Source organism: Pistacia vera, unplaced genomic scaffold, assembly GCF_008641045.1.
Source record: "Pistacia vera cultivar Batoury unplaced genomic scaffold, PisVer_v2 Contig11, whole genome shotgun sequence".
In the NCBI taxonomy this organism is placed as follows: domain Eukaryota; kingdom Viridiplantae; phylum Streptophyta; class Magnoliopsida; order Sapindales; family Anacardiaceae; genus Pistacia; species Pistacia vera.
The window spans coordinates 1619273-1646592 of NW_022195137.1; the positions used below are offsets into that span (position 1 = coordinate 1619273).

Genomic DNA, 27320 nt, shown 5'->3' on the forward strand with positions numbered 1-27320 from the left:
CTATCAATGTGTAAGTAAGAAATAAATGGTACGTGATCTTTTAACTTAAAATTTTATTTAAATTGGGACACCAATCCCGATAAATGTGAGATGAATTTAGAGATAATATATCTAAATAAACATATAATACAATTAAAGAGTGGAAAAATGATAATACAATTGAAAGAAGGCTTGAATAACATTACTCCCAGGAAACAACCCAACATTGTCCACTACATAGAACAAGAAGAATTGCAGGAGCATTTTCAAGACCTTCAGCAATGTCTTCAAGATAAACAATCTTCCCTTCTCGGATCAAAGGCAGCACAACCTCCAAAAACTTTACATATTCAGGAGAGTAATCGGTGATAAAAAATCCTTTCATTTGAATGTGCTCAAAAACAATGTTCATCAAATTGTGTGCACTTTCAGGCTGGCTAAGATTATACTATGAGATCATTCCGCAATAAGACCATGGAATCTCATAATTAGAAGCACCGCGTCTATCATTTTTAATCATACATTTTCGAAGTAAATGTCAATGCCCTCAGGAAAGCACCTGGAGAAAAGAAAAATGAAAGTTTCTGAGTTTCCAACTTTCTTGATCCTGAAACCCAAAGAGTATATACAATATATATGTAACGAAACTTACCTTTTCAAAGCTGCTTCCAAGTCTTGCTCCTCTTTGTAGTTGAAAGCATCATCAAATCCGAACTTGTTCTTCAAATTTTCAACCTTAAGTATTATAGAGTGTCACAAGCATTAGTTAAGCTGAATTATTGCAAAGTAATTGAATGCTTAACTGCAACAAACTAGATAACTCTGGGTAGGAACGAAGCCACTAAGGGTTCACTGACCTTGGAGAATTCAGTGAATCCACTTCTATTTTGTATTTGTAACAAAAAATAAATAAAAATAAACCCCTTTCTTGTGTTAAGGTAGTTATGCCATTATAACGACTTTCGACAGCCTCCGGTAGTGGTCGATGGCGACTAGTGGTGGTGCCCCGTTCTAGGTATAATGACATTTTTTGTAAATAATGACAATAACAAGTGCAATGTCGTTTGGAAAATTAAAAAAGTGAGGACAAAAGGGTCTACATAAGTGAATTGGTGTTTTGTACATCTTATCAAATATAAGGCTAACTTGGACCAAATGCTCAACTATTTAGGGGCAATATGGGACACAAAATTGGATTATCTTGGGTAAGTTTTAATAACAGCCCCCCGCCCCCCAAGGTAATAATATTCCAGACAAACTCCCCCCAAAATGCCACTGTTTGTCATAAAAGATTCCGAGAATATTTTTTTACAAATCAACCAAACATCATCATCTGCTCAATTTAAAAAACATTGCCCCAGTTATATAATATTAACCCCATCCAACAGGGCCCTAAAGATAATTGCATACCTAAAAAGTTTTAAAACGACAATTACCCACCAACCGTTAAGATCTATTAGATAGTTTCCCACCCTACCTTTAAGATCTATAAGTAAACTATGTTTAAAGAAGGATAGGATTGTAATTTTCCATGCAGCCAAAAATGGCTGGAAGAAATGGTGGCTGGCGGTAGGGAAAATATCAAGAAAAAAACTGAATCAATCAACAACGAATCCGGCCGGACCTCCACCAACTCCAAACCCGCCACTAGAACCATCATTGGAAAAAAAATGGCTTTCTCAGAAATCATCAAATTGAAACCAAATTGGTGAAAAAAAATTAACCCAATCGTGGCGATAGGAGGTGAGTCTCGACTGGCAGATTACCAAGCGTCATAGTTGGTGGGGTTTTGTAGAGTGAAGGTCAGTGGTTCGAATGGCGGTGTTTGGTTGAAATTTGTTTGCCATTTGTCATCGGAATTTGGCTTAGTACAACAAAACCTTAACTTTGCAATTGCTGGCAAACAGTGGAAGGAGAGGCTTGGAAACTTTGGGGGTTTTGGTCAATGGAGGTTAGGGAAGCTAGTGGAAGGGTCGAGGAAGTCCAACAATGCCGGATTTCAACTAGATCGACCAAAGACAGGGGCGCGTATGGTTGTGAAGATTCGCAAAAAGGGACAAATCTGGCCAAAAAAAGGATCAATGAGGTAAGAGGGTTGTGCAAACGGGCTTGGGGCGATGGATTCCATTGGTTTTAGCTGGATTCAGCACAATCGACCGGCATTGAAGAGTGAGTTGAGAGAACGCCAATTTTTTTTTCAGTTATGGTTATGGTGGCAAGTTTGGAGCTGGTGGAGGTCCGACCAGATTCTTTGTTGATTGTTTGGGTTTTTTTCTTACTATTTTCCCTACCACTGGCCACCATTTCTTTCGGCCATTTTCGGTTGCATGAAAAATTACCATCCTATCCTTCTTTAAACAGAGTTTACTTATAGATCTTAACGATAGGGTGGAAAACTGTCTAATAGATCTTAACAGCTGGTAGTTAATTATCATTTTAAAACTTTTTGGGTATGATCTTTAGGGTAAACTTCAGATGGGAAGAAGTCATTCGGCCTTCAAAAACAAAAGATTATATCGTATTTAAATTTCATATCAAACAAGCCTAAGACAAGCCCAAGTGGACAAGGAGAGTGTTGCCTGGTTGACCCAGTTTGCATTAAATTGAATAAGGCCCACTAAACAAAACAGACAAAGGAATCAAAACGTTTATTAAGAGATGGGTTTTATCATCCACTATTTGTCCTCATTTAACAAATTAAATGTCTGTTTCTTCACTTAACATGCATAACGACCCTTTCTATTTCTTTTCTACAAATTAATTTTCAAATCATTTTTATTTCTCTTTTCCTCATCCTTATCTCACTCCACCTAAACCTTAAATCCAATTATCACTACCTATTTATACAATCCTAAGAAATTGAACCTATTTATTTGTTTGTTATATAATATTGGATGCAATACTTATTAAATATATAATGCTATTATGTGTTATTAAACGATTATTTTGTTGTCAACAACTCAAGTGGTATTGAAAATATTTTATTAGTTTTGTATTCTCATAATACAAAAAACTTATATTCTATACTATATTGCACGTTGTTATAATATTATGATGAATATTAAATTATTATTTTTTTAATTTTCATCTTATAGTTTGTCCAATATTATAAGTTTTACATATTCCAATGTTAATATATACGGTGTGACATTCATTATTTTCAAATAGAAAAAAAAAATCTCCATGAAATGAAAAATATTAAAATAAAAAATTATCCTTTAAATGAAACAAAAAATGAAAATAAAAAACCTTATGTTATGAAACCAAAAAAAAAAAAAAACAAAACAAAACAAAAAAAACAAAAATGGTCATATAAATTGGGCCTGGGTGAGCCCAACAATGAGGATATTGGGCTTTTCTTTTTTCAGCGAGCAAACCCAAATTGAAACAACTCTCTGCGTTTCTTTCTCTGCCTTGAGAGATTCAACTCGGCTGGTTTATCACTGAAGCAACTTATTTATTATCAGCATTAATAAATGTAAATCTTTAATTCGCTAATTAATCTCCTTATTTACATTGTCGTCTTCATTTACATATAAATCTCGTCATTTATTTTAACAAAAATAAATTAAAAATGATGTCGCCAAAGCCACTATCTGAAGATCGAGGATCTCCTCATTTCAGGTAATAACATCGAATCTCAAATTTTTCATTTTTCTTGTCGTTTTGTTCTTCATTGCCTGCGTTTTTGGAAAACCCTTATGCAGTTAAGAAAATTTTGAATGTAATAGTTATGGTTGTTTTTAGGTTCAGCTGACTTTGTAGACGTTAGTCAAATAGCATGCAATATCAAAATCCTAATTTAAGTTTCTTTTATTTTCCTGCATTTTCTTGGAAAACAAACAGGGCGTAACTAAGAACAAAAGTACCCTACAGAAAGGTTTTTGTTAGCAAAGTTGTTTAATTAGGCTGATGCGAAAAAGAAAAAAAGATAAATATAGCAAAAATGTTAAAATCTCAGATTGTTATTTACTTAGCTTGCAGTTAGTAACTTATTAAGTAAATATGGGAATGGAATTGGAAATAGAATTTTGAAATTTTGCTATATAGGTCTCAGTTGAGTGAAAATTGTAATGCTGTTTTTCTGATTTGGTGAGATTGTGCGTACGAATAAAACTCTGAGGCGTTAGTTGAGTGATTAGGCATTCGGAATTCGAGTTAGCTGGCTAAAAGCCACAGGTCTTTTACTTCTCAAAGATTGTTAAGTTCAACCTGGGGCCTCACTCGGAATTCGAGTTAGCTGAGTAGTGTTGTTTGATTTATGCGTTAGTAAAAAGTGAAAATTGTTTGCAGATAGTTGACATTTCAACTACTGCTTGAAAAAAGTTTCAGTACTGCCTCTTCTGTCCAGTACTCGTGCTGTTGGTGATCATACTACATATTATGAGTCTCGTCTGGGAATAGAAGTCTAAGGGCATGAATACCAAGCTTTCAGTGCAGCACGTGTACTGAGCTCTTTTTCCAAATGAACTTAGTTTTGGTGTTTGACTGAGATGATTTTAGTTTTGAGTTGATATAGAAGTGCTAATAAGGGGAATTATCTTTTAAAATGTTGAATTAGTTAGAATTGTTGATTGGGAGAATGGTAATGACAAAATTTTAGTTTATTGTTCTGTTGAATTTGTGCATTCAGTGTTGTTGGCTATGTTTGTTCTTAGAAACTGCTAGTGGTTTACTGATGTGCTTGTGGTCCTTTAGGCATACACCATTACAAATAATCCATGTTATCGGAAACTTCTTGAGGATATGGTCAGTTTACTCCATGTATCGCTATTTGTCTCAAACGGGAGCGTCAGTAACACTTTTTATCTTCTGCTGTCTGGTGCCTTCATCCATCCTATTTTTGATGTTGCAAAAGCCTTGGAAGGGAAGACCACTCTCAAATACACAGGTTATTTATTTATTGGAAGTTATGTAGAATTTTAAGAGACAGTTTAATGCTAAAGGATGTGGACTTGTATATTCTTTTGTAAAATTTGTCAGTTTTTTTTCTTTTCAGGTAGTGCCTTCTGTAATTAATGGTGGCATAACAGCTTTGTACTTCATTTTGTGGGGAAAGGGTCTCAAAGCATGTGGACCAGTTAGGTAGGTTTTCTGTTGCTTAAGGTATATTGCAACTAGCTCTTTAGCTTTCAAGTGCCTGTATTAACTAGCATGCTCTCTCGTTTAAGGAATAAATATGGTGAAATGTGTTTAATTGGTTATTTAAATTAAGGTTTTGATCAGTGCTTATATTTTTGGTATCGGTGGCCTTGGCCAACTCAGTGTTGAGAACATGCTGCAACAAATGACAAATGTATCATGACTTAGATCAATTTTGAGAATCCTATAATATCTTGGTATAAATCTTATGTAAATTAAACTGCATAACATTGGAACAATGTGGATGTACTAAATATTTGGTGATCCAAAAGTCAATTATATGTACTCTCTCGAGTCTGAAGATGACTGAGTACAATTTTCTCTCTTTAGTGATACTTCATACAATTTTGTAATTCGCAGTAAAAAATTATCTTTGGTCATCACTACGTCGAGTTATTACCTGAGGCGTCTTTTTGAAACTGTTGTTTGCACAATTTGTCCTCTTTTTCAAGAATCTGTTTGTTGACTTTATTCATCTATCACTTAACTCAAAAATGTTCATCTGGTCCTTTCTCTTGCTTTAATTAGGCGAATTATGTATTATTTCTTGTCTTGACCTTTTTTTCTGGTCTCTAGAGCTATATTGGGAGAGTATTCTGGTGCTGTTCTTGGAGTATTATCTGGAGTATTATATGGACGGAGAGTCCATGTCTGGAAAAAGGTAGTTCTCTGAAAGACATTTGTTCTATGCATGTATGTTGCATATGGTGTTCAAGTTTGAACTTAAAGTGTAGTAGTGTAAATTAACATGAAATCTATCACTGTAATAATTTATTACCATTTGGGTGATTGAACTGATATTTAGATATTTTTTTCTTCCTTAATCATATTGATGCTTCCTCATCCGTTAACAGGTTGGTGGGCTTATTGCAATGTTGGCATCTTACTACTTATTATCTCAAGGCTGGGCCATGGCAACCTTTTCTCCACTTTATATCCTCACATACACTTTTTTTTTTTTTTTTTTGGTGACTATTTTATTGAGCTGATAGAGTCTATTTTTTTCTTTTATTATCTTCTGAATCTTTCTCTTTCTCTTCAATTCTCTCAGTTTATTAAGTGTGAATAGTTGGCTTATTCAAGTTTATTATGATAAACTTAACCTAAATATACCATTCAAGGATAGCCTTGATACAGAGGTTCCGACTGAACAAGTATTGGGTATGAAAGAAATGGCAGTTCCCATCTTTGCTGGAATCTTGTCAGGATTGAGAAGGGTGCTTGCACGGCGTGTTTCACTCAAGGTTTATATATTTTTTTATTTGTTTTTATCTTGTGCATTATTTATGAGCACAAAAATCAGTTCTGAGTTTTTCCTCTCTCTCTCTTTTCTAAGTGCACAGACGTACTCATTTACTGTTGCATTATCTGATTGTTCCATTTTCTGCTCCAGAATCAACTCAAGAGGCGACTTCATGCTATAACTATAGCTGCTGCAACATGTTTTCTGTTTCCTGTGGCCATGTGGGACTTGATCATAGTAAGTATTGTTATGCAAATCAATCCTAACTGTAATTTCAGTAAACACACAAGTTTCAGGGATGTAAGTTTGTTAACCTTTCTCGGACTCTGGTTTAATGGACATTTGCTTTTTACTTCTGTTTTCATTGGAGCAATTCAGGGGTCAGCATCCAGTAGCAGCGTAGAGTTGCCATTTTCTGCATGGGCTTTTCTGAGCGCTACCCTCTTTGGGGTTATCCTGATATTCTATGTTGACAGTATTGCAGAGGAGAGGTATCTTATAAGATTATCCCTAAAGATCTTCTCTGGCATTTGCAACTTAATGATGACTGGCAATCACAACTGCATGTTTTAATTTCCTCGCTGGCTATGGTGTGATCTGAGATGAGAGGCAGTTGCACTTTGTCAAACTTTATCTTATATGATACATGCCCGTGCAAATGAAACAGTTCTTTGTTTTCAGTTAAAATCAGCTACATGTACAGCTTGTTCACTGATAAACACCAATGGTCGCCTCTAAACTTTTCAATGAAAAAATGGTTAAAATTGGATATTATGCTGCCTCAGCTTCCATTATAATAAAGCAATTGCTAACATTTATATGATGGTATGGTTTAGCATGGATTTCATTGCGCAAGAGTGATAATTATGTGACTCCACCTTGGTAATATAGGAGTCTTTTGCAGTACACATAAGTCCTATTAAGTACACCAGACTTCCTTAGCATTAGTTTCTTATGTTTCTTGCATCTTTTTGTTTCCCTTTTCATGTATGTTCAGTTAAAGAATCATGAAAGTTTTTGGGGGATATGTATTCATGATTCAAATCTTTTAGATTGGTGCTTCTGCTTTTAGTTTCAACTTTTAAACTCTTAGTTAGGAGGTGCTTGTGATCGGTGATCATAGGATATTCATGGGGTTTTTCTTAGTGATTGAGACAACCTTTACTGTTTTTAGGTTGCACATGGTTTTCTCGTCTCCAAGGCATTTAATGGTGGCTGGGGGATGCATTATTGTCATGGAGATAGTGTACAAAATGGACTTCTCTCAGCTAGGCTTCATGATTTGCTCCTCAATATTGGGCTTTGGTATGTACATGTTATCTTAATTTCTTCATTTTTCCCAATATTTCGCCTTTTATGCCTTGGCATGTGCATGGTGCTCAAGCTGCACTTGCAGGCTTACAGTTGGCACTCCAAATTTAATGGCATGCAAAAAAAGTGTTACAGGGATATACCTACTCTTTTTTGTTTTTGTTTTTTTTTTTTTTTTTTAATTTTATTGTCAATAAAATAATTAATAATTTTTCCTTTATGTGCCGCAAGTTAATGGATAATTAAACAGGAAGGTCTACTCTTATGATTCATTATTTGGCCAGGATGGTGATTCAGTTACTTAGATCTGAAAATGGGAAAAGATTTCTGTTGTACATCTTGATAATCAATAATTATGGCTTACTAAATCTCAAATTTAAATGGATATTTTTATGAAGTTGATCATCAATTATGAACTTTGATTGGTAGTATAAAAGGCTTGACTAATGTAGGGTGCATTTGTATATGCCTCTATATGTTTTTCATTGATGTTATGATCAAGTTACTCATTTTAAATGGCAACTTTTTAACAGCTTTGTGGAAACTATTGATTGTGGAAGGTGGAAATAATGGCATATCCTAAAATCTTACCATTCTCTTACTGCTTTTCTTTCTCATTACTCTAACTAGTATTGTTGGTCAAGATGGTGAATAAATACCTTCTTATGACATGGATGTTTTGTTTTCCTTTGATGAAGTGGTTGTGAAGAAGTCCTCCATCTCCCATCTCTGTATCTTCACAATGAATTTTGTCCTCTTATCAATACATAGAATAGTAAATAAATGAATCTTCACTTATAATATGAAAAATGTGAGAGCGATGCAATTACTTAGTAACAAATATTTTACCACAATAATACCATGCGTACTAACCTAAAGCATAGTACGGGTACCATACGCATAATACGGGTACCATATGTAATTTTAACAAAAGTTAGTACGCTAATTAGTAAAATTCGTTAGTACGCATAGCATTACCCATTTTACCAAAAAAAAAATGTAATTGTAATATGAACAATTGCGTTCTTGATGGTGCTGGCATCTGACATGATTTTGTTTATACTTGAGGGAAAACTTATGTGTGGTTATCATATATATTTCTTCAGTTTTTATGTTTTAAATTTATATGGGTTATTTATCATATCATTGTGTATAAATTTTGTAGGGATCTATGAGGCGACATCTTTGGAACGAAGTAGGAAAGATTCCTTTCAAAAGTCAGATCAATCTAATGGAATTTTAGAGGATGACCTTCAGATGACTTCGCTTCCGACTTAAGAGTATGTTTAAGTTTTTGCCTTCAGAATTTGTTCTACAGTCTCTCTCTTGCGATAGTTTTGTGAATTTGAAAATATGAATTTTAATGCTAACTGAGGGGCTAGGGGGAGCACATGGGAAAGTTAAATGAAATGTATTGGCAGCTGGAATTTGAGTCTCCTCTCTACCGACTGACATGCTCTCTCTGTGCAAAATTGCAGCTTGGAGTATATCGAACACACAAGCAATTTTGTTTCACAGCATTTCTTTCAGAGATGTTGATTTCATCCCCACGTTATGGGGTAATTTACACTGCTCATTCAGGAACTCTCAGCTAAATTCTTTAATGTGAAAATGATAGGTGACTCTAGGAAACTTACAAACAAATGGTTAATAGTTGAAACCTTCCATGATATGGCATGGAATATTAAGAGACTTGTGAGAAAATTAGACTGTAAAATTCTCCCATATGTTATCTATTGTTGATAGTTGATTCTTGTCAAACTTGTGAGAGGTTTTGGAGGTAATTTTACTGTAGGTTAGATTTATTTTTTTAATTTTTGAAAAAATCTTCATCAAATTTTTAAATATTATTACTGTATAATCATGACTCCAGTAGATATAACAACAAAAAAAGGGTAAACTAATTGCCACTGTACATTTGTTAAGAATGGCTTTAATAGGGGTGTTAACGAGTCGAGCCGAGCCGAGCCGAGTTTTCGGCTTAACGAGCTCGGCTTGTGAAAGAGGATTTATAATCGAGCTGAGCCGAGCCGAATATTTTGTGGCTCGGCTTGTGAAGGATTTAGGCATATTTCGAGCCGGCTTATCGAGCAAACTCCAAAATATTTAGTTTTTTTTTTTTTAAATTTTCTGGGTAGCACGCAGGTCTGAATGTCTGATGGTTTTTGTTAAATTTTCATAATTCATTTTAATTTTTCGCCATCCTCAAACAACTTTTAAATTCTACAGATTGTAATTTTTTTTCTCATGTCCTCATATATCACCCAACAATTAAACCTACTTAAAATAAACATTAAATGAAATGCTACTGCTATTAATAATTTATCAGTCAACATACTGTATGTATCACAAATTAAGTTAAGTGAAATAAAGGTTTTTTATTTAGTTCACTTTACTTAATTAAGTTTTCATCAAAACAAAATGAGGGATTAACATAACTATACATCAAGTGACATCCCTATCCATAAAAAAAAATATATAACAACAAAAGATAATTGGATGTATGTCCATTATAGCCCCACTCCTACAAACAAATTAATGTGAAACACATTAAGTACAATTGTTATTTTATATAAACCGTAAAGATGAAAATACAAACCTGAACACAAAACTAATAAATATAGACCTGTAGAATCCTACTGCCACAGCCAATAACTCACGGGTGAATCAACCAATCTGCTGACTCTCATCACCTGACAGAACAGGAAGCTGAATCTCCAAGTTATCCTCCTCTTTCTAAAATGAAAAAAAGATAAAAATAATCTGTAGGTTAGAATAAAGTAATTTTAAATATTGAATTAAACAAAACATATAATCAATGGAAGTTACTTTGCACCCTTTCTTCACTCCATTCAAAGTGTGACACCAGTCACATCCACAAATAACATCTCCATCGTAGCTGGTGACAAAGAAGCTCGATAGCTATCAATAACCCTGCACCCAACACTGAATGCAGACTCTGAAGCAACTATAATGATCGGGATGGCTAGTATCTTATAAGCCATCGTAGACAATATATGATACTTGGTTGAATTTGCCTTCCACCACTGTAAGGCATCGAATGAGTCATGATCCCCCACACACTTATGACATCCCTCTCCCAAATAACAGTCCAACTCAGACTTACTCGGCTCAACATTTTCAACCACGTCCAGAAAACTGCTAAAATCATCCTAGGCCTCGGCTCCCTCAACCGCAGCGACCTCACCAATGGCTCCATGTCCATCCCCTTGTGACGTAGAAGCACAAGCGATAGTCAGACCTTGATTAGCTTAAACATACTCCTTATATAACTCATACAATGCATCATGGACCATCATCATATTTGCCCGCGCTTTTACCTCATAATACATCTTAGGGAATGCTCACTGAATAACCCTCATTTTCAACCGAGGATCCAATACAGTAGCCACAGACATCAACACATTACATTCCCCCCAATACTTATCAAACTTCTCTTTCATTTTCCTAATCATTACTCTAATAAAATCATCTTCAGATTCACTTTTACTATCCAACATACATTTCATTACACACACCTCCTTCAAGAATAAATTAGACGTCAGATAATCACTTCCTGAAATGGGTTTGGTTGAACCACTGAATACTTTTAAATTTTCGCAGACTTTCTCCACTTTCTCCCAATCCTCGTTACCCTGACTATTATGATAATTGATATCCCTCTCTTTCAATCTTGGAAAAACCTTTTTGAACTTAATTGTCGTTGCCAACATTTCATAGGCAGAATTCCACCTTATTTTACAATGGAGAATAAGTTTCCGAAACGGCAATTTAAGTTGTTGAATAATCTCCGAAAATACCTTAAGCCTACTTTATAAACTATTGATATACAACACACTCTCATGGATGTCGTCAATGATGTGCCTAATTGGATAAAGTCCATCTTGAACACTTAGGTTCAAGATGTGTGTACAACATCTCACATGAAACAGTTTACCTCTACAAAGGAGTTTCCCCGAAACTTCAAAATTTTTCCTTCAAAACCTTAATCGCAACATCATTACTTGAAGCATTATCCACAGAAATAGTATATACCTTATTTTCAATTCCCCATCCCATTAGGCAATTGAAAATGTCGTCCGCAATCGCAATACCAATCCAAGGAAGAGGTAGACGAACAAAGTTTAGGATACGTCTATTCAGCCTCCAAGTATTATCTATCCAGTGTCCGATCAACACCATATACTCCATCTTTTGATTCCCTGAATTCCATAAGTTTGTAGTCAAACTGATTTTTGTCACACTCTTCAACAAAGTCTTCAATTTGGCCTTCTCACTTTCATATACCTTCATACAATCTTTTTTACAAGTATGGCGGGAAACCAGAGTCCATCCAGGAATCCCATACTTCATCATATTGTTCAAACCCTCTTCCTCCACAACTATAAATGGATGCTCATGCATAAGCACCCAATGGGCGATCAATTCCCTCATTTTCAACATGTCAAACTTCCCACTTAAAGCTGGCAAAATAGTAGTTGCAACATCATTATCGGCACTCGAAAAACTAATATGTTGTTGCCTCATGGAAGTTTTTCTCCTTAAACACTGGCTTAAATGTCTATTAAACTGGGTGGTGCTTCCGGTGGCATTAATACACAACTTTACTTTGCAATGGATACATTCTGTCTTTTTGGTACCATTAGGGAGTACCACCTCTTTGAACTCTGTCCATACCACTGATGTCTTCACTCTTTTTTTCTTCTGAATTGGATTTTCATTTTCATCACCATTATCCAGGCTACTAATACTTTGCTCCGTATTTATTGTGGTTGCATTCAAGTTAAGGTTACCGCCAGGTGTATTGGTTATTGTATCTTGTATTGTAGGGGTACTTGAGGAATTACCCTCCATTTACAAACCTATAAATGGAAAAAAAAAAAAAAAATCAACTATTTAATGCAAAACCAATATGAAATAATATAAAACTATTACATTGCACACATATCCCTGTGGCCATAAAGTTAAGTTGGGTTGAACCAAATTCAGTCAATAATAATCCAACTTTAAAACAAATTAAAACCCATGGATCTAACTGGTACTGGTACCGGTACCCAACTCAGTCCATGCATTCATGTTAAGCTTTCATACCCAATCAAATATATTTAATTTTATACTTGTTGAATGGGGGAGTATATTATCATTTTAATTAATTAGAATTAAAAATAAAATGAAATATATAAATCAATGATTAGTACAGCTTTCAAGACACGATTTGGGAGATATTCAAACATTAATCATTCACACAACACAACTGTAAGAAAGAGCTTATGATTCTGTTTGGTTTTTCACAACTAATAAAACAAACGTTTACTTGTGCAAAGTCTTCACTCTTTAACGTGTTCTCAACAATACATTTTTTTTTTTCTTTAATTAATTTACAAGCTAAATCCCAACAAAACCCCAAACAAAAGTCTCCTGTCTTTATGTAGCTGGGGCCCTGACGCCCTACTTTCTTAGTTTAAACACATTTAGCATATTACCAAATTAAAGATTCAGCAATTTTACTTTTCACTGCCCTTTACCATTAAACAATTTTAATTCCTCAACTCTGTTTAGTATAAGGAGGACTAACATGATTACTAGACCCACCTTTGCCATTTTACATTACACTGCCCTTTACGCTTTTGCCATTTTAAATTACAATGCCCTTTACCCTTTTGCCATTTTACATTACATTGCCCTTTACCCTTTTGCAATTTAAGCATCATAGCCCTTTACCCTTTTGAAATTTAATATATAACAAAGCCCCCAGTCCCCACCACCAAATGCACAACCACAACCACAAACAAATTTATAAATTGCCCTTTTATATTTACTGTAAAACAAATTCCCACAACTAGAACTCCATAACCACAACCACAACCACAACCACAAACTCCTTTGCAATTTCAATTTTGTCCCACAACCACAAACAATAACAAATTCAGTAAAGCAATTTAAACAAACAATGAAACAGACTGGCAATTTACACAGCAGATTGCTCTTCACAGACAATACACAAACATTAACCAGGAATCTAGGATACCAGATCAAGGGCTCAACGATTCTTGTATGGGTTTCACAGCAACACCACGACGATCAACGATCATAACACAGCAGATTGCTCTTCCCTGAATTGTTTCACCGAAAAAAGCCCCCTGTTATAGACAAAGAATTCAAGAAAAACTAACTTAAAATTTTATTAACATCCTTCACAAAAATCAATCACAGTCTCAGATCGCGACGAATAGAGAAAGCGAAAACAAAAACCTTACCTCGACAAATCGACGGTCGATGGCGTAGCAGATCCGTTTCACGGTGAACTGAAAACTACAAGCAAATCGCGACGAACTAAGAAATGCGACGAAATCTGATGAAGAACACGGTGGAAGAATCTGATGACGAAATTCCGACTGGATGTTGTCCTGATGACAGCGACGAAAAACGTGATTTGGGTTTCAATTTTACGACACAATTTTAGCTCTATCGACGAAAATCGACGATTTGGGGATTTTAATAACTTGGGGCGATTTTGTTATTTTTTAAAACTTTGTTGCATAATTTAATTCAATCCCATAACTTCAGAAAACGTCAAAAAAGCCCTCGATTTTTCGAGCCAGGCGCGGCTTGCGAGCTTAAAGAGCCGAGCCGTGCTTGGCTCGAACTCAACTCGTTCTGTCTCACAAGCGAAGTCGAGTCAGCTCGTTATCACACGAACCGAGCCGTTAACGAGCTGACCTCAAGCCGAGCCGAGCCGGCTTGCGAGCAGCTCGGTTCGTTAAGCACTCCTAGGCTTTAGTCCTTCACCTGAAATTTTGCAAAGAGTTAATAACTTAATTACATAGACCTCCCCTCGGATTCTAACATTTCAGAGGCATATGGAAAAGATTATTATGTTAATACAAACACTTCACTCCTTTAACTTCTATTTAAGGTTTTGTTAGAGTTATTTCCAAGACACCCCCTTCAACAAAAAAACAAAATTAACAACTCGGCCCTTGTAAGAGTGTAAGTAGTCATTTATACCCTCCTACCTTCAAATTTTGGTGTTAAATTATTTAGAGGACACAAAGTTGAAAATAAAAATATAAAAACTAAAAAAAATTAAAATATACTTTTTAAAATTATATATTTTTGTAAATTGAAAATTCAATAATTTTTTTCTTTTAAGAAAAAAGATTGTTTGTTCCAACGATCTAAGAAGATGTTTCTAGATATCTTTGATCGCCTTACACCTCTTTAAAAGTAAATTCTTTTAAAAATAATATTAAATTTTAAGTGTATATATATATATTTTAAATCTAAATATTTTTTATTATTATTTTGAAATACTTAATATGTGATTAAGTATTTTAACATAGAAGGTCTATTTTACCCTTTCCCTCAATTAACTTTAGCACAAAAAATGGATGACAAAAGGTGTAAGCAGCTAATTATAGAGGTCAATTGTTCATTTTTAATGTTAGACGGTGTTTAATGAAAATAACCCTAATAGAGCCCTAAAGAAAGTTAAAGGACTGGAGTGTTTGTGTTAACCTAATGATCTTTTCTATTTGTCTATGAAAGGTTAAACCTCAAGAGGGTTTTATGTAATTAACTCTTTTGCAAAATACAACTAGAAATTGATTCTGAGTTCTTGTTAACCTTTTAATAAAAGTGAGATTATTTAGTCCAGACTATGGATGACCAACTAATCTGAATGTATAGTTATTATATAAGCTTATTGTTATAATGAATTAATGTATAATTAGAGAAATCATTTTGAAAATGGCTTAAAACATATGAAAGTAACATTTAATTTATTTATATTCATTAATAATATAAAAAAAATCCAGTCAGATCAATTGAGTCCTTGAATTTGAATTTATATACAAATATATATAGCTTTACACTTGAAAAAAAAAAAAAACCATTGTTTTCTAACCCTTGAGAGATAATGAAATATCAAATACACTCACTATCTATGAAAAGATTTTTATTTACCCCCTTAAATTTAATTTACCTTTTGAGATTTTTATTTACCCTTAAAAACCCCCTAATACTTTTGAAAAATCATAGGCCTTAAACTTACCTTAAAAGATAAAATTACAATTTTGTTTTGGGGTTTGTTTAAGGAATCTTTAGTCTTGTAGAATTTTTTTTAGTACTTTCTTTTTAGTGATTGGGGGTGTCTGGGTCAGTTTACACGTACTTCAACTAATCTCTCGATACCCTGAAGTTAACAACCGAGTAAACTCTCCCATGACCACTTTTATTAGCAACTGAGAGGAATTAAACTCAAAACCTTCTGAATAATATACCTAAGAGTCCATATTGCCTCATGACCACCCAATCAAGGGGAATCGAACTGAATTTTTTTTAGTAACGTTTTATTCCTATTAGTTACATTTTGGTCTCTATTAGAGTATTAGTATAAATCTTGCTGATAGGAACCAAAAAAGTTACTACAAAATTTCTATAAGACTAAAATTACTTACACCAAACATAAGGACGATATTGTAAGTATCCCTTCTAAAAAACATAGACCGATTTGAAATCAAGTTACAGAAATCCTTTTTCTCCGATAAAACCCGAAACACAACCACTTCGTGCACTCAAAACCCGAAGACTCTTCCATGTCCTTCCCTGTCTCTCACAATCCCCAAGTTTTGCTGCGGCCGTCAAGGAAAACAACTCTCTTACCCTTAAAATGCAGTGAAAAAACTTACTTGTTGAACAAAAAAGAAGAAACCCAGAAGTGGAATGGACTGAAAATCTTTAGAGGAAAGAAACTTCTAAAAGATCTCAGTACTTGGGGTATTGGTGGGCCCTGTAATTACTTTGTCGAAGCTTTTGATCAAACCCAACTTCTCTCTGCCATCAGGTTTGCTTCTCATTTTGTTTACTTTTTTATTTTTTTCTTGCTAAGTCATTTTGTTTACTTTTTATTTTGCTTGCTTAACCATTTCAGAATCTTTCGTCTGATTTATTATGTGGTGAACAAATGTGGATTTTTATATGAACAATGCAAATGTTAAAAAGTTGTTGTTATTATTGATTCATTTTTATCACTTTAAATGTTTGGATTAACGGTCAGTGAACATAATATTAAAGTCCTGTTAAATTAAATCTTCTCTTTTTGAAATTGAATTATACCAAAGAACAAAAGTTACTCCTGTATCTAAATCAATATACGAATTTGTATGTGTTTTGATTCAGATTATAAATTCGATAATTAAGTTAAATGACGCCCGTCTTAAACTTTAGTGAAAAGTAAAAGATGGTCTTAATTCGCAGCCTAAATTAACAGTGGTTCTGATTAATACATAAATGCATATGCAGGTATTGTCATGAGCATTCCATAAGATATATTATCATTGGTAGAGGATCGAATTGTCTCTTTGATGATATGGGTTTCGAGGGTTGTGTGATTCTGAACCGAATCAACTTCTTGGAGAGGAAAGAACCTGGAATATACAGAGCTGGAAGTGGTTTCCGATTTAATAGTTTGGGGATGCAATGTTCCAATGAAGGATTCACAGGTCTTGAGTTTGCAGGAGGAATTCCTGGGACAGTGGGTGGGGCTACTTATATGAATGCTGGAGCGAACGGGCAGGTACTTATGGTTGTGTATGTAAAGATTCAGATAGTTTGAGTTCTTTATTGGATTAGCTGACTGATTGGGTTGTATGTTTGGTATTTGAAGGAATCTGCTGATGCCATTGACAGTGTCGATATTGTTACAGTTGAAGGAGAGCTCCGGACACTTGACAGAAATGATCTCAAGTTTGGCTATCGATCATCATCATTTCAAGATATGGAAGATTTAGCAGCCATTGTTGCAGTCACATTTAGACTGAAAAAGTTGGGATCAGCTACGAGAAAGCAACAAGAATATTTGGAGAGGTAATTTATGAAGATAATATTTACTTGATCGTTCTTGAAAGACTGTTAATTATGAAATGCTTATGATGTGTGGTTTCATTATACAGTAGGAGGATGACTCAACCTCTGAGAGACCGAACAGCTGGTTCAGTGTTTCGGAATCCCTCTGATATAGGAGTTGCAGCAGCTGAATTGATAGAGAAAGCTGGGTTAAAAGGTTTTAGGTTGGGGGGAGCAATGGTTTCCAAAATTCATGCCAACTTCTTCATAAATGTCAGCAGCTCAACTTCTCGAGACATGCTTAATCTCATCGATTTGGTTAAGGACAAGATTGATCAGAAGTTTGGGGTTAGACTTAAGGAAGAAGTAGTGTATTATCAGCCATACTGTAACCATTTGAATACAAGCGGGGACAAAGTAACATGTGATGAAACATTTAATGCAAATAAAATGAAATAATGTTGGTAAAGGAACAACAAAGATGTAAGATTCCGATGATGGTTGAAGAAAATATTTCTTTTGAAATCATAAGATCTTTCATTTCTCTAATTTAAGAATCCATCAATGTTATTGTTTCTGCATGAGTTGTTATGGCATGTCATGAGTAATACTTCAAGTGCTTTTTGTCATTGCTTTGGTGATGACATGAGTAAGAATTCCAATGGGACAAAAAAGGAGGCAAAGAGAAACAGAGTGGCGAGTTTCAATTTGATTTTCAAGCCCATCATGAAAAACCTGTCTGGAAGTGTAACAAAATCAAAAGCATCAGAAGTGCGACAAACAAATAAACACACACAAAATATCAGAGGGAAATAGAGAGAGAGACCTTGCAGCAAAGAGATCCACACCCAACAAGTGAATCCAAGCAGAAGCTAAAGTCATCTCGCTGGAGAACATCTTTGCGATGCCAGGTAGCTGCATTTAGTGCATTGACAAAGTAAACGATTGAATGATTCATTCATTTAACATCTGGGAAGTTTCGTTTCTGTTAATTATAGATTGTATCTGTGTGCATTCACTAATGCATACCTCAGGAAGCCAGTATTTACTAGCAAACATCGTCCGTAGTGTATCGGGTGTCCAGGAGAGGTATAATAGATATGCATACAGAAGACCGAGTACAACGTATGGTATGCCACTTTCCATCGACTTCTTCGTCTGCATTTATCAGTTAAACAAACCAATTACATGCAACACTCAAGAGACATTGAAAAGTTTTAAAGGCTATATTACTGTCCAGATCATGAAGTAATTTCAAAGCAATGTGCTTGTAAAGCATAGCTCCTAGTCTGAAATAATATTATGAATTCACAAATTTTTAAGGAAGTTCTAAATAAGTCATAGTTACAGATGAATCACAAATTCACAATAGACTCAAAAAGAAACAGAAAAAATTATGAGAAGGGTACAATATTGAATTGAAGTTACTAGATAAACCCAGAAAACATACCAGTTCAGCTTTAGGAGCAAAAACCATGAGAGTGTAGAATGGCAGCACAGCTACTGTTCCCAAAGTAAAAACACTACTAGCTATTTGAGAATTTGCCAACCCTGAAAAAGATGTGGGGATGAAACATCAGAACACTGGTAACAACTTCGAATCCTTTACAGCAAAGAATGGCAACCCATCGTTCTACTAAGTCGAAAGGTTAAGATTCCTAAGTAGGAACAAGTCGTGGGCATTCTTTAACCATGCTGCAATATCTTGCATAAGCCAAGTATGATATTTTTCTATGGAAACAGAATCAATTTCTTGCATTTTCATGAATCTTAATATGTTTTCGACACATGGGAATTCCTACAAAATACCTCAGAGATGTAAATTCACTACATCTCCATAGTGCTTCAAACAAAATTACAACTGTTGGTGAATTTCAAATAACAAAGCACAAATTAGTAAGCAAGCGTCATCTTCCTCAAAGGCTAAATACAGACAATCACAAATATCAGTTCCAGTTTTCTTCACCTCATTCAAATTTGTGAGGTATCCAATGAGATTGAAAATTAGATTTGTTCTTCAGGAATTATTTCTTTCAGTTTATATAGCTTTTGGAGAATATGAATTGAGCTAAAAGGAGTCGAAGGAACAAACAAGATTACATGAAGCATGAATTCCAGAGGCCTTCTTATGATGAATGAATGTTGCTACTTGTGGCCTTACTACAATTCTTGATCCTCTCGCGAAACTCCATTCTCTTCGCAAATTACTTCCAATTCCTGCAACTTGTTGGCCAAAAAGTTCAGTGTTCATACTTTTGAGAGGAGAAGTTAATCTTTGGTCGACACCGACATTTCGCCAAGTTCCTATAGGCTGCTTCAATTCAAACAGTCAATCTATAAGCAACAAAAAATGTACAATAAATACCTAACCTTTTATTATAATAATCAATAGTTAAAGCTCATTACTTTACAACAATAACTGGTGACAGTGACACTGCTCTAATGATAAACTAGTTTACTGTAAAATCCAATTTGGTAATCCACAGAAATTGATTTAAACAGGAGACGCCACCAATCTCGGATCTTATCAGAAAATTTAACTCAAAATCTAATTATAGCCTTCAATTTACTCATTTCAGCACAAACAGGGAACAAAATATTAACAAAATTTAAAGAAAACCCAGATGAAAAAACAAGAAACTGAGACAAAATCCTCAAAAAGAGTAAAAATAAAAAACAAAGAGCACACCTTGAGTGAGATTAGAGGGAGAGAAAGGCAAGAAGAGAAGGCCATTTTTGTGCAACACAACGAATTGTTCCAACAACAACGATAGTAATAATGGGTTCTTCATCCGTTAATATAAAAATGAAGAAAGAAAGAAACAGTGCGAAGTTGAGTGAGGTGGGTCATTGCATTTCGATGAAAGAAGGAAAGACACGCAGGCATCCACTTAAGGGAGAAAGGGAAGGAAACGTCATTGAGTAGCGTAGCTTAGCTCGTACAGCAAGTAAACGAAGCTAAGCACCGAAAGTTTTAGGCAAAGCTTCAACAGTAGAAGACAAAGGTTCGTGAGTCTCCACTTTGGATTTTGATATTGCTACAATTGCATTCACATGGTTGGCTACAGCGGGACGCACTCTCCATTTTGTTTTTCCTTCCATAATTATTAGTATTTTGGGATTTTTGAAAGGGTAATCCTCCGCTAACACTATTTTTTTATGAGCAATATTACTTTTACAAAGACAAAAACAAAGAGGCCATACAAAGATAATTTTCATCCTTCATCTTCATGATTTCTCTCTCTCTCTCTCTCCCTCTTTTTCCATTTTTTCTTTGTTTTTTCCTTCCTAGTGATGTCACTTTGAAGCTCTCTTTGTATTGTCTTTGTAAGGATAGCATTTTTTTTTTTTAATACCATTTTGTAAATACTAACATCACTTTTTTACACCATTTTGTAAGTATACATGGTTGGCTACAGCGGGACGCACTCTCCATTTTGTTTTTCCTTCCATAATTATTAGTATTTTGGGATTTTTGAAAGAGGTAATACTACACTAACACCATTTTTTTACACCATTTTGTAAATATTATGATATGACATATGTTATAACCACATAAATTTTATTATAATATTAAAAATTTAAAATAATTAAAAATTTGTGTGATTGTGATATATGTCACATCATGATATAATAAAAATTGTATAAAAGAGTGATGTAAGTGTAACATTACTTTTTTTAAAAGTGATAACAGAATTTAAAGATCTGTTAAAGTCACGCAATAATCTTCCGAGATTTTTTGGGTGGACAATGGTCAACCACTTGATTAACAACGTGTAAAAATTCTTGGGAAAGTCATTGTTAGATTCAAGTTTGTTTCATGTTTTATGTCTTGTAATATATTAGCTCTTAGGATATTATAAGCAGTGTTTTAAAACCCGACTCAGCTCGATCGATTTTATTGGTTCAACCAAGACTCAGGGTCTTCTCTGGGTCAGGTTACCAATTTAACTGTTCATGGAAAACCTTAAAGATTAGGACGATGATCGGCTAACAATTGGTGGCTGGAATGTTGGGGGTTTTGAAAAGGAAGGGCCGATGAGTCGAAAGGTGGCAACAAAGGTGATTTCTAGTGAAATGATCGAAAATCGCAAAAATTGATCGGTGGCAATAACGATTGGCAAGGCAAAAGAGGGTAGAGTGAGATGGGTTTATTCAGGAGGCTGAGAGGAGAGTTTTCATGGTGATAGGGTGTGTTGTCGATGTCGAAAATAAGCCTTATTTGGCTTGGGTTGTCGACGCCGACAAGGTAATTTGGGATTATTTTGTAGGATTTCAAACCTTTAGGGACTTATGGTAATTTTTAGGGGTATTTTGGTTAGATTTCAAACCTTTGGACATACTGACATCATCAATTGACTCATCGATCAAACCGATTCAACCGGTAAACTCAAGACCTGGCCACTTTGTCGGATTTCCCCCCAAGCCGAGTTTTAAAACCTTGATTATAACTTCATAATGTTGGGTTGGTATTATGATATTAAGTTTCAAAATCTTTTAAGCTATAAAACCAAAATTTATTGCTAGGTCAGGAGCATGGGTGCAAAGCAAAAAACTGAAATCTGAGGATTTAATAAGCACAATATAAGTTGTGGGACTAAATGAAAGTATAATTTAAGGCCTTTGAAACTTAAAGAGCTAAAAGGAAATACAGTATTAACATTGTATCACTCAAGTTTAAAATACTAAAGGTCCCTCATAATCTGTTGATATTGCAACCTTATCCCCTTGTCGGCTTGTCCAGTTTATCTTTTACCCTTATCTTTGCCACTTGCAACAAATTAGACACGGCCAAAACTCAGGTAGGGCCTTTCTAGTTCTAACTTGCAAGAATACAAATAAATATCAATTTCATTTTCCAATTAAAGATAATAAAAAAACCTCCTACCCAAAAGTTAATCGAGCCACATTGGGCTGGCCTTTTGTTATGCCAGATCTTTCACTAGTTATATGGGGAAATAACTTTGTCATCCCAAAATTTAGTGATATTATTCTATTCTATAAAATAGTTTTAATTTAAAAGTATAGGATGAAAATGTCACTTTTGAAAACTACTGGACAAAAGAAAAACTGTCCGAGACATCAAGGATGAAAATGTTATTTCCCAAAATATTTAATAACCAATTCCCCCAATGAGAGCTACATGCAAGACAGGAAAATGACCTAGTTGCTCCATGATTCTCATTACATGCTATTTGAGAGAAGTAGCTTATGAAAAGCAAGTAATCTAACTGAATTATGAATATTATTAAATGTACTGTTACTGTACCAGACAGTTGTATCTATACAAATTCAATAACACTCTTTCTTTCTTTTTTTTCTTCTTCTATTTTTGCTATGACAGACAGACAGACAGAGAGATATCAAGAGGCAGTGCTTTTGTTGCTGTGATCATCAAGCCAAGAAATGATATCACTAAAAACTCTAATAATCATGTCATCCGGCTCACCCTCCAAAAGAGAATGATATGCATCCTTATAAAGAATGAACTTCTTGTCCTTATGGCTTGCTTTCTCATACAAGGCTTTGCTCACAGATGGGTCGGTCACGATATCAGCCTCACCATGCAAGATTAATAATGGCAGAGACACCTGCAATGCCAGTTACCCAACACAACTTATTCAAAAATGAGCTCAAGCTTGTTCACGAAATAATATATATATATATATATATATGTGTGTGTGTGTGTGTGTGTGTGTGTGTGTGCGTGCGTGTGTGTGTGTGTGTGTGAGAGAGAGATGAACACAATTGGTAGCATTAGAGTGGTGTTATTGATGTGTACTGATTCAACCATCTCTGGTTGGTTATAGACTGTAGGCTGCAGCATTTTGTTTGATATGATGATAGTACAATTTTTTTCCAAGGGATATTGACTGTGAACATTAATTAGCACATTTTCTTTGATAAGATGATCGAACAAGTTTTTCCAAGGGATATTAATAAGCACATTTTGTTTGATACAACAGAACAATTTTTTCTCCTGGAGATTAATGCAAGAATAATTGGACCAAGGGTCAAAGAACTAATGTGGCTTCAAATCATAGGAGCTAGTGATCACCAGTATGCTCATATTGGCAAAGTTACCGTTGTGATCAAAGCTCATATCAAATCATCAATTTGGGATCCATTTTTGGATTTTCCAAGAAAAAAAAAGATGCAGGTTTGTTGAAAGTCAATCAGAATGTAAGGTTATCAAACCAAGGTAATTAAGACAATCAAGCTTAAATTTATTGAAGGAGCTTGAACAAGGATCTTTGGCAAAAAAAATTATGTTGGTGGAAGGCAGCTTGAATCATGGCATAATATGTTCTATCATTTACAGAGTAATATGAGGCGTCATATTACAGGTTTTTTGCATACTATTGTCCATTGCTCTCACCAGCCATAATCTTCTAATATATCTTACAGGAATTGATTAATAGGAGTGTATTTGACAAATGTGTACTTCTGTTTTTCTCTCTCATGACCAAATCAAAACCTATTGAGGTTGTCAGTTATGCTAACATACGAGGGACCTCATTAACAGTGACTCAAAAGTTATAATAAATTCCAACTAACTAGACATGCTCATGAAAAGTTGACTGACGACCCCTATTGCCTATGTTAGCTGAAAGAAAGATGAGGGAACACCTCATAACCTATGTCCAAGAAATAAAGGTTTGAGAAGCAAGCAAGCTTACTGCATTCCAAGCCAAAAAGGGGGAATTATATGAAATTTCACATAATTTTGTAAAAGACCAAAATTAGCTTACCTTTTCCAACTGATGTTCTATCTCTTGAGTAGTTCTGAGCAACTCCAAAGCACTCTGCAAGCGTGGTTTATCCTTGTAAGCAATAACATTATAAGATGTCTGCATCCAGAGAAAAGAACAGAAGTATATGAGCCACTCATTCAGCAGAAAAAAATACTGAGTCTATAATCGACAAGTGGATTGCAGAAAGGGTTAAAAAAATGCAGTAGGGAGAGGAAAAAAAAAAAGACTGTTACAGCATGACATACGAATTCTATGGCTCCAACCATTTTATTTGCTACAAAGCCAGAAATAACACGTGCTATAATAGTAATCCTTGAAATAATCTGTTTAAGTGAAGAGACAAACCATCTCTCTCTTCCTCAAATCTCTAAATGCTGCCTCAGCCAAATTCTTTTGTGGAACCAACTTCTGCTTTGGAAGAAGATAAGCTATAACAATCAGCAATTGTTTTACTAAAAATGGAGGAACCATTTCATCTGCAATCTACACCAAAATTTGAGTTAACATGAGAAAATATAACTAACAGGGTGTCTAGGGTAACTGGATTCAAGAAAATACTTTGCACATAGGTGCAACGAGCACAGCACCGCTCCATGCATTAGGTTGTTTCAGGTGCACCTTCAGCGCTACGGCTCCACCCAAAGACTGTCCAAAGAGGAAACTTGGCAGAGCACGATACTCAGGGTTCTCTACATTGCAAATCATGCAAATATAAACATCAAAAACAGGCCAATGAGGAAACAATTGTATCTTGTTAAGATTCTACCAAGAAAACTCATTCAATAACAAATTAAACAATTGAGTACATGAATTAATCTAATTGCTAACAAAAAAGAAGAGTACAAATCAGCAAATGGAGTTCTACTCCCAAGAAAAAATTTCATGACCATTGAAGATAAAGCAAAAGGATTCAAAGGTAACAGCATAAAGGTACCTTTGACTTTGGAATAATGCTCAACGACATCATCAACAAGCCTATCAAAGCTGGGAATATAGCCATGAAGACCTTCTGAAAGACCAAATCCTGGGTAATCCATTGCAAAGACTCCATATCCAGATGATGCCAACTTCCTTGCAATTCCTACAAAGATGCCACAAAACAATTAGGCTTCAATTATCACAAGAAGCCCAAGACTACAAACAGAAAAAATGCTAATTCTTGCTCTGACTACATGCCTTCAAAGAAAAATGTGCAAGTGTCTCCATAACCATGACAAAAACACACCACTGCTTTGGGTTGAGAGGTCTCCGGAAGCCAACTCTTTGAGAAAATTTTCAGTCCTCTAGAATTCACCTCATACGACTATGCCACAGAATATCAAGCGACCCATTATTAGTTACAAGAAGACTATAGCAAAACTTTAAAACACACACAGAGAAACAAAAAAAAGGTAGGCCAATACATTTGTTTATAACTTAGTTGGCATCACCAATGACTGCCTTTTTTAAGAACTAAGAAGGAAAACAAAGAGCAATGGGATAGTCAAACACTTTCAAGATGCTGAAGTTTATAAACCGATTTATGGAGGCAATAGCTAAAAAACAAAAAATGTAAACAGGAAATAATAAAACTTAGTTCTAAGGTTCTCACCTCCTTCATTTTCAATCCATCAACCGGGGTCTGCAAAATAGTCAACAAAAAATCAACAATGTTACTCTGAAAACATTGAACAAACAAATGTCATTTGAACAACATGTACCATCCTTCTAAAATAAAACCAAAATCATCAAGACCACTGAAAAAAAAAAAAGAAAAAACTTTTCTTTGTCAACCTTAATATCCCCAATAACCCTATCAAGCTCTCTCATAACATTTAGTAAAAGCACACTTATTACATATTGCATAACCATAACCACTCAAATTTATGTCTTTTCTAAGAGACTCGATAACAAAAGTCTAATTCTAGGAAAAAAAAAAAAAAAAAAAAAAATCAAGTCATCCAAGCAATTTTATAAATTGTCTAATTCATCAAATACGCTCTTTTCTTTTAATCAAATACTCAATTATTCAAAGAACACTACCTTAAACAAAATATGGTCAATATTAAGTTGAATATCCTTAAAAGCCTCACGAGCCCGTTGTCTAGCAGGCGCCTGGTCCATGTTGGCATTCAAAATCCTTCGCAACTCATCACTTATACCTTTCACTGTAGCTCCCATTATTCTCCTCTTATCTCTCAACCCAACCAGCCCTTCAAAAACAAAATAATAAAATAAAAACCGAGAAAAACGGAGGCGTTTGGTTTCTGGGTAATCGAAGTACCAGCAAAAGGGTGAAGCCTGAAGAGTTTAGCAGAGTTTAAGACCATGTTTGGGATAACATTATATCAGGTTTTTTTTTTTTCATGTGGTCGTTGACAGATACTAAATGGCTAACGGGCGAGTGGGAAGGTTGCTTCAGTTTCAAATCAGAAAAACGATTCTCTTTGATTAATTTGATGGCGAGATGAAGTGGAACACGTCACTTTCTTTTCTAGACGGATTCAAAGATTCCAAACACAGCGTGACGGGTCGGGTGGTGGGATTCGATTGAGTAGAGATCTCGAAACAGCACTGTCATATAGGTCGGTGACTGCTCATCTGTAAGTGGACACGTAATATCCGGGCACGACCACCAATTAGGGATCTGCAAAAATACAATATTATTATTATACCCTAAAATATTTTTAATACTTTTGTTCCTGAAGTATCATAAAATAACGGGCATGTTGGCTTATTATTTCTGCCCATATTCCGAATCCTATTCTCCAAATAATGTTTGACACATTATTCCACAAATATTATCCTATTTTTTAAATTATTTTTAGACCCCATAAGGTTATTAATTTCATTAAATACCCACTGAAAAAAAGTTTAAAAATTAACAAAAACACTCCCATGACTCATACTTGCCAGATTCCGGCAACCACCATTGGTGGTAGCCGGAATCTGCCACAACGGTGAATTACCGACCAGAACTAGCTGGTAATTCACCGATCTAGCCTTTTCCAGCCAGATTCATAGTGGATTTGGTCGTCAGCGAC

General features: G+C 34.8%; 5 protein-coding genes across 7 annotated transcripts; 2 read left to right on the forward strand and 3 right to left on the reverse strand.

Moving 5' to 3' along the window:
- Window positions 1–181: 181 nt before the first annotated feature.
- LOC116138497 (NADPH-dependent oxidoreductase 2-alkenal reductase-like) lies at window positions 182–1636 on the reverse strand. Its single transcript, XM_031424204.1, has 4 exons — window positions 1574–1636; window positions 632–714; window positions 502–538; window positions 182–427 (listed from the first exon to the last, which is right to left on the reverse strand). The coding sequence occupies exons 1-4, from the start codon at window positions 1634–1636 to the stop codon at window positions 182–184; spliced, it is 429 nt and encodes a 142-aa protein (XP_031280064.1).
- A 1897-nt stretch (window positions 1637–3533) lies between these two features.
- Window positions 3534–9469, forward strand: LOC116138972. Of its 2 annotated transcripts, none has more exons than XM_031424645.1 (11): window positions 3534–3603; window positions 4678–4870; window positions 4979–5064; window positions 5698–5782; window positions 5976–6054; window positions 6235–6365; window positions 6515–6601; window positions 6743–6855; window positions 7539–7669; window positions 8841–8955; window positions 9058–9469. In XM_031424645.1, the coding sequence occupies exons 1-10, from the start codon at window positions 3554–3556 to the stop codon at window positions 8951–8953; spliced, it is 1068 nt and encodes a 355-aa protein (XP_031280505.1). In that variant the 5' UTR covers window positions 3534–3553; the 3' UTR covers window positions 8954–8955; window positions 9058–9469. The 2 variants fall into 2 exon arrangements, with proteins under 2 accessions (XP_031280505.1, XP_031280513.1); XM_031424653.1 differs by having other exon boundaries at window positions 9154–9469.
- A 6721-nt stretch (window positions 9470–16190) lies between these two features.
- On the forward strand, window positions 16191–18131 carry LOC116138131 (UDP-N-acetylenolpyruvoylglucosamine reductase-like). The gene is made up of 4 exons (XM_031423880.1): window positions 16191–16541; window positions 17000–17273; window positions 17364–17563; window positions 17650–18131. The coding sequence occupies exons 1-4, from the start codon at window positions 16294–16296 to the stop codon at window positions 17999–18001; spliced, it is 1074 nt and encodes a 357-aa protein (XP_031279740.1). The 5' UTR covers window positions 16191–16293; the 3' UTR covers window positions 18002–18131.
- Window positions 18128–20530, reverse strand: LOC116138121 (protein ABA DEFICIENT 4, chloroplastic). Its single transcript, XM_031423871.1, has 6 exons — window positions 20232–20530; window positions 19643–19853; window positions 18993–19093; window positions 18572–18700; window positions 18369–18457; window positions 18128–18281 (listed from the first exon to the last, which is right to left on the reverse strand). The coding sequence occupies exons 1-6, from the start codon at window positions 20274–20276 to the stop codon at window positions 18155–18157; spliced, it is 702 nt and encodes a 233-aa protein (XP_031279731.1). The 5' UTR covers window positions 20277–20530; the 3' UTR covers window positions 18128–18154.
- Window positions 20531–22770: 2240 nt separating this feature from the next.
- Window positions 22771–26735, reverse strand: LOC116138855 (caffeoylshikimate esterase-like). Of its 2 annotated transcripts, none has more exons than XM_031424528.1 (9): window positions 26561–26735; window positions 26320–26489; window positions 25889–25918; window positions 25474–25600; window positions 25232–25378; window positions 24856–24986; window positions 24643–24705; window positions 24295–24393; window positions 22771–23133 (listed from the first exon to the last, which is right to left on the reverse strand). In XM_031424528.1, exons 1-9 carry the CDS (start codon window positions 26604–26606, stop codon window positions 22906–22908), a joined length of 1041 nt encoding a protein of 346 aa, XP_031280388.1. In that variant the 5' UTR covers window positions 26607–26735; the 3' UTR covers window positions 22771–22905. The 2 variants fall into 2 exon arrangements, with proteins under 2 accessions (XP_031280388.1, XP_031280378.1); XM_031424518.1 differs by having other exon boundaries at window positions 24643–24780; window positions 26561–26734.
- Between the last annotated feature and the right edge of the window lie 585 nt (window positions 26736–27320).